Source organism: Phaeoacremonium minimum (assembly GCF_000392275.1).
Source record: "Phaeoacremonium minimum UCRPA7 unplaced genomic scaffold PA7_03_scaffold_314, whole genome shotgun sequence".
NCBI lineage: Eukaryota > Fungi > Ascomycota > Sordariomycetes > Togniniales > Togniniaceae > Phaeoacremonium > Phaeoacremonium minimum.
This window is the reverse complement of record NW_006921218.1, coordinates 38,675-51,373: the sequence shown is the minus strand read 5'-3', so window position 1 is coordinate 51,373 and position 12,699 is coordinate 38,675. Positions and strand designations below refer to the sequence as shown.

General features: G+C 52.9%; 4 protein-coding genes across 4 annotated transcripts; 2 read left to right on the top strand and 2 right to left on the bottom strand.

Annotated features, from left to right (window-relative positions):
* Positions 1-266: 266 nt before the first annotated feature.
* On the top strand, positions 267-1,921 carry UCRPA7_4041 (putative bzip-type transcription factor protein; the record flags this gene model as incomplete). Its single annotated transcript, XM_007916595.1, has 4 exons — positions 267-598; positions 675-1,160; positions 1,401-1,775; positions 1,828-1,921. The coding sequence occupies 4 exons, from the start codon at positions 267-269 to the stop codon at positions 1,919-1,921; spliced, it is 1,287 nt and encodes a 428-aa protein (XP_007914786.1).
* A 3,181-nt stretch (positions 1,922-5,102) lies between these two features.
* UCRPA7_4040 (putative dna cross-link repair protein snm1 protein) lies at positions 5,103-7,757 on the top strand (the record flags this gene model as incomplete). The annotated part of the gene is made up of 1 exon (XM_007916599.1): positions 5,103-7,757. The coding sequence occupies one exon, from the start codon at positions 5,103-5,105 to the stop codon at positions 7,755-7,757; it is 2,655 nt and encodes an 884-aa protein (XP_007914790.1).
* A 377-nt stretch (positions 7,758-8,134) lies between these two features.
* UCRPA7_4039 (putative small nuclear ribonucleoprotein lsm2 protein) lies at positions 8,135-9,057 on the bottom strand (the record flags this gene model as incomplete). The annotated part of the gene is made up of 4 exons (XM_007916592.1): positions 8,135-8,166; positions 8,226-8,328; positions 8,513-8,735; positions 9,044-9,057. The coding sequence occupies 4 exons, from the start codon at positions 9,055-9,057 to the stop codon at positions 8,135-8,137; spliced, it is 372 nt and encodes a 123-aa protein (XP_007914783.1).
* A 1,578-nt stretch (positions 9,058-10,635) lies between these two features.
* On the bottom strand, positions 10,636-11,385 carry UCRPA7_4038 (putative nuclear transcription factor y subunit a-7 protein; the record flags this gene model as incomplete). The annotated part of the gene is made up of 1 exon (XM_007916597.1): positions 10,636-11,385. One exon carries the CDS (start codon positions 11,383-11,385, stop codon positions 10,636-10,638), a length of 750 nt encoding a protein of 249 aa, XP_007914788.1.
* Positions 11,386-12,699: the final 1,314 nt, after the last annotated feature.

The following is a 12,699-nucleotide window of genomic DNA, read 5'->3' as shown; positions in this document are numbered from 1 at the left end:
CGTACCCATGCGTGCTTCATACGCACATCCCGCGTCTGATCCGTCCTCCTCTCTGCTTCCCCGACCAAACCTTCTCTCCAGCCTATTTGAAGGCGCCCTGTCCCGTTTCCCCCCAGGTTTCCGTTTCTCGTCATGTCCAAAACGACGACGATTGCCGCTTGTCTTGCCGACGAGCTCGCAGCGGAACTACCCTGTCTTTCTCTCACAAACCACTCTTCACAAACATCTCGCAAGAGGCTCAAGGTGCGCAAGAGAAGAAAAGCAAGATGGCTGACCTAGGATCCATAGCCGCATATCCCTCCCCTCCGGACCGCTACTCCCCGCCGCCCCAGAACCCCTCCATCTCGTCGCTCTACGAGCGCGCCGCCATGGCCTCGTCCGTGTCGCCCAGCGTCGGGTCCTCCGGCGCATACGCTGGGAACGCCTCAGCCGGCGGAGCGGACAAGAGTCCGCTGTCGTCGATGAACCTCGGCTTCCTCAAGTCGCTCAACGACAAGAGGACGACGAGGGACGGCAACCCGCCGAAGCGCAGAGGACCCAAGCCGGACAGCAAGCCGGCTCTGACCAGGCGACAGGAACTCAACCGGCAGGCACAACGGTATGTTTGTCATCTTCTGTACCCAGCTTGCCTTCTTGTGTGGGACATAGTTACTGACTGGGCTGTGTCTGTGTAGCACGCACCGCGAGCGCAAAGAACTCTACATCAAGGCCCTCGAAGACGAGGTCCTGCGCCTGAAGGAGATCTACTCCAACATCAGCCAGGACAAGGAGCGGCTCGCCGAGGAGAACCGGCAGCTCAAGGCCCTGCTCGCGCAGAACGGCATGTCCATGTCCAGCACCGTGCTCGGCGGCTCGTCCATCCTCGACGACAGCATCAGCAACCCGGCCTCGGTCGGGTACAACAGCTCCGCGTCCGTCTCGGGCACCCACTCGTACGGCGGCGGCGCCAACGCTGCCTCCAGCCACACCAGCGCGTACACCTCGCCTGGTGCGATGCAGGGCATGTCGCCGGGAGGGATGAGCCAGGGACAGCACAGCCGCGGACATGGCCACAGCCACTCGCAGATGGCCGGGCAGCACGCCGGCGGCGGCAGCGCTCCGGGCCCGCAGCGGAATCCAGGTGTGGATTATGATCAGGCGGGAATTGATTTCGTCTTAACGTACGAAGACCCCTCGAAGGCTTACATGTCCCCTCCCCACCAATGATCACGCATATGCACACTTTTGCCATGTTGTTTCCACACCTGAAAAGTTCGTTCTCATCCAGATGCAAAACTGGAAAGGTGGAGAGTGGCGCAGGAGGTCGTGCACTGGCTCACCCATTGGGAGGATCGGGAAATGGCAATTGGATAGGAGTGCTTGATTGATAGGGACATGTGCTAACCTAGCGATCCGTAAAGTCTCGAGAAACCCTGCATGGACCACCTGCCGTGGCTGCTCGAAAGAGGCACCGAGACAGGAGGCGCCGAGCCCTGTGGCCACGCCCTGATGGCCAGCTGTCCCCCGGAGCCGTTCCCTGAGCTGACGACCGACATCCCCTTCGGCTACGGCAACGTCAAGAGCGGCGATCTCGACAGCGGCCAGCGCACGTGGGAGCTCAGCAAGGCCGACCTGACCACCCTGCTCGACCTGAGCAAGCGCCTCAACCTCGACGGCGAGATCACCCCCGTCATGGCATGGGGCATGGTGCTGGCCCACCCCCGGCTAGGAGAGCTGACGACCGCCGACTTTGTGAGGCTGACGGAGGAGCTCGGAAGTAAGATGCGGTGTTACGGGTACGTGAATGTCCTCCATGGCCGTGATTGCAAGTGTCTAATATCGATTCAGATTTGGTGCCGTGATGGAGGAGTTTGAAGTGCGGGACGCACTCGAGAACGTTTTGTCCACTAAGTCCGAACCGCTATCAGCTATGGCTTATTGAGTATACCTATGTGCTAGTTGGCTTTTGCGGTTGCATGATTTATATCCAATGGAAATCAATGTTGGCGGGTTGACGAGATTCAGTTTCCGGCGCTGGGATACAGGACGGGCAAAATGTCTATGATGAGATAGAGACATATCCGTTTAGGAATGAATTACTGCTTTACTGTGACTGCTATCCCCGAACAATGTTCTGAACACTCTAGCTCTTTCGACGCCGTTCCACTACACATGGGTTTCGGACCTAAAGAGTCTAACTGCCTGCATCTATGGCCAACTATTACAGACGTTGAGGGCCGGGGCCGCGCAGTCTATGTCCGACGGAGGAGGGTTGCGCAATCCCGATGTACGTCCATGCAGTACAGCCACACCACAGGGCTGTACGTAACGAATCAGCACCAAAGACATTTACAAAGCTTCCTTCTCTGGGCACTGATTATGTGATGCAATCCCTGCGCCAGAGCTGACCTGGATGCATTTGTCAGTCATCGTGGTCAGATAGAAATCGTTTTGCGACTGCAAAACAACAAACGCTTTAAAATGAGCCTCCCCGTAAGCGAGGGACGTGTAGGGTCTCGACTTTCTTGTGCCAACAGATGCACGATGTACGATATTTCGCTGCTGCTTGGCTTGGCCGTATCGTAAGCTCTATTCAGGGCCAACCCTCATCAAAAACATGTCATCCGTAACCTTTGGCTCAGTGGGAGACATCATATCAGTTAGTCTCCTAGTCAAGGATCTAGTTTTGGCTCTGGATGAAACTCGAGGTTCTGCGCCAGAATACCAGGCCATCACACGTGAACTGCTGTTTCTCGACCAGGCCTTGTTACAGGTTGAAGAACTCGGGCGGACGACGCGCTGTGCGACACCAGAAGTCCAGGCGCTCTATGGGACGGCAAAATGCACAGTCGACAAATGCAGAGAGACCATTCAGAATTTCCGCAAACGTATCGACAAGTTCAGTCGGTACTTTGGTCCCAACGGTAGCGGCAACTGCATGAAGGACGCGACCAAGAAGATTCAATGGAAGCTGTGTAGCAAAGAACAGGAGATCACCAAGTTCCGGGCCGAGTTAACAGGGTACACCGAGTCTCTCAAGCTTCTCCTTGTCACAGTGAGCCTGTATGTGACGCCTAACTTTGGAAAACGACCTCTGCTAACCGCCCGCCGGTCTCATAGTAAGACACTGGATATCAGTCACGACAAGTCCAGCGACATGCTAGGTATCAATCTAAAAAGCACAGAAGAATGCATCAAAACTTGCAAGGACGGCCTGGAGGAAGTTCGGCAAAGAATTAAAGAAAATAGACGAGAGATCTGTAAGGGAAACAGCATCGGACGACGTCTCGGAGATCGTGTACAATGGATCAGCAGTCTATGCAGCGATCTCAAGCAGCTCCTCTGCTGCGTCGTCAAGGGAAACTGTGCAGTCTACGAGGAACTTCTAGCGTTGAAAACCATATTCGCATCCAGGCCTCTACCATCCATGACTGAAGAGTTATTCTTCTTCGAAGATGCTTGCGGGGCAATCATGCCTATCCCGCTATCCCTAGTCAATTCGTGGTGTGTCTTTCAGGCAGTCCTCGAAAGCCGCTTTCAGGGGCGACCTGGCCTGTCGAAGATCCGACGAAAGGAGTACAGGTTACATGAAGAAGGAACCAAACGACACATTGATACTACCGATGATATACGGCAATCGGTCCTACCCGGAACGAAGATACTCCAAGAGGTTGTATTCTATCAGAACCAATCCATCTGGCATGATGACCAAAAGAGTATTTGTCCGTGCTGCCAGAACATCCTCGAAAGTTCTTGCGCAATTTCGACTCAATGGTATGGCAAGCTCCGAAATGTAACAGTACTGTGCTAAAGTTGGTCATAGTTGCAAATGCAAGCGATATTTGCGTCGAGAGAAGCAAGTCGCGAAACTGTGTCCCCCTATCAGGCAAACGAAATCTCAAGAATCTGATCATCACAAGAGAAAAAGAGATGACGAAGGTTTCCAAACCATCTCACGTGCGGAGGTCAACCTGTTCCTATATTTCAGACGCATCTGTATCATCTCCTCCTCGGAATATGGTGAAGAGAGGACAAAGGTGTCAACAAACGTCACCCCTGAGACCGCAAGCCAACCTGACCGGATAAAAACTTCTGATCACCCACTTCCATCTGACCTCGACGGTCAAGACAATTCTATTCCATTACCAGATCTATTTTTCACTTCGGATGCAGGTGATGGTCTCTCGTGGAGCAAATTAGGCACTGACCTGGAGCTCTCTTCGCCGTCTCTTTCTAAATTTAACGACCCAGAAGTTGAACCACGTTTAAGATCTCTCACGGTGAACACAATTTGGTACGTATTGACTGCCATAAAGATGGGTATATGACTGACAGCCACAAAGGGAACGGTTGCAGTCCATACCCCGGGTACAGGGCGGCGATTTCGATCTCGACGCTCTCTGCTCCGATTTACAGAAGAAGGCACGAATATCCCGCTCTTGGCGCAGTAATCAAAGCCGATGACTTGGAGGCCGTCATGAGATACTATGTTTCCTAAGATTGATTGTCTGCTCTCTAGCATACGATACTTGGTGCTCAGAAACCATTTTACATGAGAAGAGTAATGATTACTTCGCAGGATCGCAAATATGGCTTTTAGAATTTTGACATAATTTCTGTTTTCGGCCTGCCGGGTTGCGGATTTCTTCAAAAGATTTGGCTTAGATGGCGGCGTTTGAACTCCTGGCGGCAGAGTTGGCTGGCTTACCTTGATACCCAGAGTGACAGGCATGTCCTCTTCAAATAGTAGAAATTTAATATACGACCAATCCACTCTTCTTGCTATCACCTTTCAATACAAGCTTCTATTTCTCCTCAACTTCTTACAGCGAGGTCGAAACTGAAAAGGGGAGAGCGTGTCAATTAATGGCTGTCACGTGATCTCGTGTACCACTACTCGCGTGTCGCCCGAACGGACGTCACGACTTTTGTCGAGTGGAGTCGTCTTTGTCAAGAATTTCCGAGTCATCGCGTCTAGAAAGCCCGCCATCTCCCGGTAGCTTGGTTGAACCAGTACTTCAGGCGGCGGATTCAACCTTCGCTTCTGCTCACCCGATTGCCACACCCTGACAACTCCTCGCTTTCCACCAGCTGATGTCTGCAAAGGCATCTCCATCGCCATCATGGGCGCCTCCAAAGTAACCAAGACACCGTCGAAAGCCGCGACCAAGGTCAAGACGCCTGCAAAACGAAATGGCGTCCCCAACAAGAGCATTTTAACCTTCTTTCAGAAGGTCGATCGGCCGGATGATCCTATGTTTCTGACTGGCGGCCAGCCAGCATCAATCGCAAATATCGAAGACGAAGACATATACGGAAATGACGATGAGCCGAAGCTGGAAGAACGGTTTAATGAATCACAGGGGTCCGTGAAGAGGAGGAAACTGAGTGACGCGGAAGACAAGGAGAACGATATTCTATCGTCGAGCTTCAGCAAGCATCCAATCGAGAAAAGTCCGCCACCAACTACTACGAAGCCAGCCCCGCCGAAGAAGCGACGAGGAGGATTCCTTGATGATTCGGACTCGGAATCTGATGACGGCTCTCCTAATATTACACCATTGCAAGACATGAAAGACACCTCGTCTAAAGATGACAAGATATGGCCGACAGCATTAAAGCCCGCAGTTGTGGAAAAGGTTTCGTCATCCGGCCCGATCATCCCCAAACTCAAGCATGAAGAATCTACCAATGGCGACTTTGGGGAATTCGGAGACTTGGAAGATTTTAATGATGAGGCATTCGAGGGTGAGGAGTTTCGGGAGATGCGATTCATGAAAGAGCAGGCTCGCCTCGAGGCTGAAGAGGCAGGTAACTACAGCTGTGACGATGGATTTGAGACATTGATGGACGACGATAACATGGCCCCAAGCTGCCCAATATGCGGCGGGAGTCTCGACGGAGTTTCGTCTGATCAAGCAACAGTACATGTCAATTCATGTCTCGACGGCAACCCGACTCCACTCCCCAAGTCAAGTAAGCCACCACCGACAGCAGAATCGCCAACGCCCGTAAAACATGAGACGGTATCCGGCTCCGAAGTAGGCAAACGATTCGCCCGCGCTGCTGTTGCTCGACCCGGTCAAGCAAACCCCATTAGTATTGGCGGTTCCGGTCCAACGAAGAACGAGTCTGGATCGGCGTTCTCCAAATTGATGTCTGGCCACGCCGAGGACAACGCTTGGGCCACTGCTGCTGCCGCTGAACATGCAGCCCGTGGAAAGCCCGCATATCAACGGACATGCCCGTTTTACAAGATAATGCCAGGCTTCTTCATCTGCGTCGATGCCTTCAGATATGGTGCTGTGGAGGGCTGCCGGGCCTACTTCCTCAGCCACTTTCACAGTGATCACTATGTTGGTCTTACATCTCACTGGACCCATGGACCTATCTACTGTAGCAAGGTCACCGGCAGTCTAGTGAAGTCTCAGCTTAAAGTTGCCGAGCAGTATGTGATAGAGCTTGAGTTCGAGAAGAAGGTACCGATCCCTGGAACAGAGGGCGTGACTGTCACCATGATACCTGCAAATCATTGCCCCGGCAGCTCACTCTTCCTATTCGAGAAGCTCACTGGAAATCAAAATCCCAATGCGAACTCTAAGGAGAAACGAATGCAGAGAATTCTACACTGCGGCGATTTTCGCGCATGTCCAGCACACGTAGAGCACCCGCAACTGAAGGCGGAGACAATGGACGCATTAGGGAAGGTCAAGCAACAGAAGATTGATGTTTGCTACCTCGACACCACATATCTGAACCCGCGGTACTCATTCCCACCGCAAGACGATGTCATCAACTCTTCTGCGCAGCTCTGTTCGGATCTGGACAAGAGTTTGAGAACTGATGACGAGTCCGAGTGGAACAGAGTCCTCAGGCGTCGTGAGGGCGGCGGTGCGGCAGGCAATGACACTGTCAGTCGGTTCTTCGCAGCAACTGACAGGGCCAACGAAAAGGACGGCAATGGCAAGCCCGAAATACCTCCAAATGCTCTGTCGATACTTGGACAGCCGAACCCTAAGAATCGCAATCGCCTTCTTGTCGTCTGCGGGACTTACTCCATTGGCAAGGAACGGATTTGCAAGGCCATCGCCTTGGCCCTGAAGACGAAGATTTTCGCCTCGGCAGCCAAGATCCGCATTTGCCAGCAGCTCGGCGACCCTGAGCTTTCAGCGTTGATGACTTCGAACCCGACCGAGGCCCAAGTACACATGCAGATGCTGATGGAGATCCGGGCCGAGACGCTCGCCGAGTACTTAGAGTCGTACCGCCCACACTTCGGGCGCATTGTCGGCTTCCGCCCATCCGGATGGAATTACCGGCCTACGATGGCGAACAATGGTGGCAATGGCGGCGGCAAGGGGGTCGCGGCAGCTGCAGTGAATGCCAACATGCCGCCCAGTAGCATGCCGACCACACAGCTGCTACACGGTCCTGCCTGGCGCACTCGATTCGGTGTGAAAGACTTGATCCCGCAGAGGGGCAGCACAAAGGACGCCATGTGTTTTGGAGTGCCTTATAGCGAACATAGCAGTTTCAGAGAACTAGCGCTGTTCGTAATGAGTCTCCGTATCGAGAAGGTCGTACCTACAGTCAACGTTGGCAGCGAACCATCACGGAGGCGGATGAAGGGATGGACAGATCGCTGGCTATCAGAGCGGAGGAAGGGCGGCGTCACGAGAGTTCTCATAGGTAGTGAGGAAGAGGATGCTGCCGAAGACAAGAAGCAGCCCTCTTTGTGGGACGGCAAAGATGGTCGAGGTGGTGCAGTGTATTGGTAGTCAAAGCGCCTCTTGTACAATGAACTGTAGCATCTAAGATATCAGAATTCAATATGCAAAGAATCATGATTCCAAAGACGGGTCCTTTGGTTGAAGAGCACCAAACTCCATGTTTTGATTCTCTGATCTAGGGTATTTCCTGTCAAAATTTTGCCTAGCCCATACGTAACCCAGCCCTCTAAAAGAGTACCACACACGTAATCCATGTCTCAGGATGTCAAGATGCAAGGCTATGTTCCTCGCAAATTTCTTTCAAATTCCCCGCTCATGCAGTCATGATCTTCACTGCCTCGTTTTGTAAGGCGAACTTGATCTTCGTGTGAGCACGATATCCCGTTTCCGTCAGCTACCATACCAACTGCTCGTCTGCCCACCGCTCATTTCGCCTTGCTAGCTTGGTTTGCAGCCTCTATGGGGTATGTCAGCAGTGCTCCGTTTTCTCTCCTGTTCGATGCCGATGTTGCTCACCTCTCCGTGTGGCATCTTCTAATAGCGGGATGTCGACTGCACTCGCTGGTAGATGGACATATCTCACAACGCTTCCTCGGATGAAGACATTCTTGACGGCGCTCTGGATGGACAAGAAACAATGGTCAGCACACGCATTCACCTGTCAAGATGGGACCCCAATCCAGTCGCTCTCGGCCTTGAGAGCCATCATCACTCCCCGCAGCCGTTCCGCGCAGACACGGCACTTCATCACATGCAAGCAACAGTGCTCCTTCACGTCTCTCCCAAGATGATGGCAAACAAACCGAGATGACGAAGGGCGCCAGGACAGGGCCGGCGGTGGGCACGCGGCCGTCGCGCACGGCGAAGAGGCTTCCTACCAGGTGCGGGTACTGGAGCTCGTCGACGACGCTGATGTCGTCCAGCTTGATGTTGAGGTACTGGTCGACGCTCTTGAGCGTGCCGCGGATGCGGATATCGTTCTTGAGCTCGACCGTCACCTCATGGTCGATGAGCGTCTTGAAAAAGCTGTGGGCAGAGTCAGCAGGTATCTACGAGGTTTCAGCATGTGAGAGGCCGTTGTGTGTGCTGTCTTCTGGTCGACTTGTCGGCAGTAATGATGGTCTGTGGAAGAGGGAGCCGATGAGACCCTCAACTCAACAGGTCTTCAATAGGTCCTTAACACTAAACAACAGGCGTGACCAAGGTTACGATACAACGCTGTATTGAACGACATGCTCGTGTAGTCTCTCATACGCACTTGCGTTTATGGCATCGCTCAAATTTCCCTCCCTCCAGAAGAGTCGAAAATGACAACTGATGCAAAGCAAACTTACCTGAAGAAAAGCATGTTGTCTCGTTAGGGTCGAAGGTGTGAAGAAAGAAAAAGCCGGGGATCGCGACTAGTTTGCCGCCTCAATTATTGTGAATGCCTTAATCGCATCGACGCAGGCTGTATTAGGGGAGAGCTTGTCGTGTCTGGCGTCCTCAATGAGATGCTCACTGTGTTGCTGTCTGTGGGTGCCGTGGGCGAATGAACTTGAGTTTTGGACGGATGAGGTTGCTGGTGGGGCTTCTCAATCCCTTGGTGCCTTAAACATGAGGCACCGGTATCGTACCGCTTTAGGTAATCCAGCACCAGAATTATCTGAATGAAGGCCCTCTTCGTTACGGTAAGATATGTAGACTGCATCCAACATGCCAAATCTACTCACTAGTCAAATTTCATGGCAGTGTGTATATTCAGTATTAAACAAGAGGCCCACTTGGCTGGTCTAACTGCGTGTATTTAGGAGCCAAGTCATGTCATCACAGGTTACAGAATGATCTTGCTTTTTAATCACAGCGGGACAAAGAGACAAGAGGTTCAGTATCATTATCTTCGATTGGAGGGGTGTCAAGTAAAGTACTATAAGTCAAATGAATCCATCAACCCAAGACAATTATCCGGCGACGGATTTCATCATCCATGGAGAGTCTATCTGTCCAACCTAAAAAAGCCAACACATTGGTACTAGAGTATATAGGGGGGTGGGCCCAAGATATATCTTCTTGGGCCTCGTCTTGTGACAATTTCTTTTGTGCTTTTCTCTTTCTTTTCAGTCTTGATCTCGTGAACATTGAACAAAAGTAAGGGGGTTTGCGTATTTCCTCGGGGAAACGATCGACTCAGCCCATCACATCTCTCTCCACCTTGTTGCTTGGTAGCCAGACCAAAAATATCCCACCACATCACCAAGAAAAGGAGGGCTCTCCGATTCAAAGTAGAGACAAGAAGTGAAGAAAAAGGCACCAGAAGCACAAACGCATCGCGAAGAGAAATTTCAGAAAAGTGGGAAAGTAAGCAAAATATAAAAAGGGTATGAGGGGTATCCTTCAGCTGTTATTCTTTCGTGATGATGTCATCCATGCAGTCTTCCCTTTCCTATGCCCTTTCCCATCCGTTCCTAGAGATGAAGAAAGTCCTGCCGTCAAATGGTCCGGTTGCCCGATCCGTTCCGTCCGAGTTCCAATCCGTCGCTATGCTGATTGTTGCTTGCTGTGACGAGAACTAGGAAAAGTGCGCCCGGATGTCGAGCAGGTGCAAAGGAAATTCGTTGGTACAAAACGAGTGACCTGTGCCCTTGATGCAAAATATGAAAACCCACCCTGGACAAATAAAATCACCAAAACAAACTCGCTGCCGGCCGAGAATATTGTTGCTCATTCTGAGAAGAAAATTAAAGGCGGCAGAACTCAGTCGCCAACCCCGCTACTCCTCACCCAAATTCCGGGCTGTCGACACCAAAAGTCTGGGGCTAATGGTGCACAGGGTTACTAGGTGGCCAGAACTCTTCCTGTACTGTCGTGACTTCGTGAACATGAACAAAGTAAATAATGGATTTGGTACGGCGGTCATGCCTGGACGGATGACTAAATGTCAGTCCGCTCAACTGTCGTCCTCGGCATCATCGTCATCTTCCTCCTCTGGGCTCTCCGTGTCCGGCTTGGCCTTTTTATTGGGGGCCGAGCTGGTGCCCTCGGACTTTCGCTTTGTGCCTTTCGACGCGATTAACTCTGCGATCTCTTTCTCGTCACCACCAGCAGCCTTGGTTCGCTCGATTTCAGCAACCTCATCAGCTGTTAAGAATCGGCCACCTGGGCCTCGGGGTCGCCGCATGGCGTGGTTGTGCCGCGATTCGTGAAGATACGGCTTTCGACCCTTGGAGGTCAGTCGCAAGGCTTCTTCGAGGCGTTGCCGCGCAACTCTCCTCTTCAAAATGCGGTGAAATTGCTTCGCGTTGACGTATAATGGAGACTCTTCGACGGCGCCCGAAGGCATCTCAGGGGACTGTGGATGCTGCATTTGCGCAGGCGGCATCGATGGCGGAGCAACGCCCGGCCGGCCGACGTGGTTCATCATGGCGGGGTTTGGAACGCCCGGGCTGGTGACCTGACTGAGCCGGCGCTGAGGCATGCTATTCATCTGTTGTGGGGATCTGGGGCCGCGTGAATCCTTCTTAGAATTCACGCCGCCCATTCTCGGAGAGCTTTGGGTCATGCTGGGGTCTGAAGACATGCCGTATGGGTAGGTTGAGCCAGATGCGGCCGCGGTCGCTGCCATGGCCGCAGCCTGGATCTGAGGCATGCCGTACTGTTGCATGCCGTGCTGAGGCACGCCATACTGGGCTTGATACATGTTGTGGCCTTGGTTTGGGGCGCCTTGTTGTTGTTGGGATGGTAGAATAGGTGAGGTTTGGACTCCACCGTGCTGAATGTGCTGGCTTTGGGGAGAGGTAATGCTATTGCCGGCTGCCGAGTTCGGGTAGCCGGTCGCAATATGGGGTTGTTGATGGGTACTCTGCGGGTGTTGCTGATATTGTGCGTACTCCATCATTCTCGGGGACGGTTCAGGAAGAGTCGCGTCGGGAGTTCGCGAGGCAGAATCTCAAAGGATTTTGTCGCGAATCAGCCGACTAGAAACAGTTTGCTATGCTCACAAGAAAGCCACTACAGTGAGGCTCTAAGTCGGGGAAGTCGAGGCACAGATGCGATCAAGGGTCGTATGATATGCAGTCTGCTTGTCCGGCGCGCTCTTGGTTGAGAGCAGTCAAGGCCTGGTGTTTAAAGAAAGCACTGCGATCTTCGGTGACAGTTGGGCACGGCGCCTGGGAGTGGTCGGTGTCGTCACTTGGGTACCCGTGGAGTGTGTTGAGTGTACACACCCCAATCTATTGGTTATGCGTGGATGCGCTGGCAGGTCTCAAGCTGGGAAGGGAGCTGCGCAATTGGCCGCACGGCGGCACCTGCAAGTTGATGTAGTCGCGGGGCGGACAAGTGCCTAGTCCGAGAGGAAAAGGCGGGATGGACGAGAAAGCCACGTGAGGGGAAAGCCTGAAGGCCTTGGTCGATGACAACAACCTGACTGAGTTTGCCGACGATTGAGGCTCGATCTGCGTACCGGAACGGAAGCAGCCTTGTCACGATCTCTGCGGGCCGTAGCGAGAGAGAGCTTTGGCGAAACAGCGTTAGGGATCTGATTCCCCAGAAAAACAAAGAGGTCCTGTCGTTTTAGGGCCTGGTTTCTTTTGGATTTATGAAATCTATCCAACCAAAAGCATTAGTCTGCTGCAATACGGTATATAAGCTGGAGTCGGGGCGATTGACGAGGGAGCCCCTCGAGGTGGGCCGTTTTGATTTTCGCGCCTTGGACGACCACTTGATGCGCTGGCATGCATGACGGAATATGCACGAGCCAGGCCCCACCCTGTCCCAGCCAGCTCAGTGGCACTTCCACTTCCAGCCTTGGTGGCGGCGCAGGTTGGGCGACGGCGCAGGGAAAAAATAGAAATCATCGGGCTGGACAGACAGACAGACCCCCAGACATGTACCCGGCCTACGGCTCACTGTGCGCTGCCGCTGCATTGCGCTGAGAAGATAGAGCCATGCATGCCAGCTGCACTGCAGCTATCCCAGATGCCTGACTGCTCTCCTCAGCGCAGTTCGAGGCTGC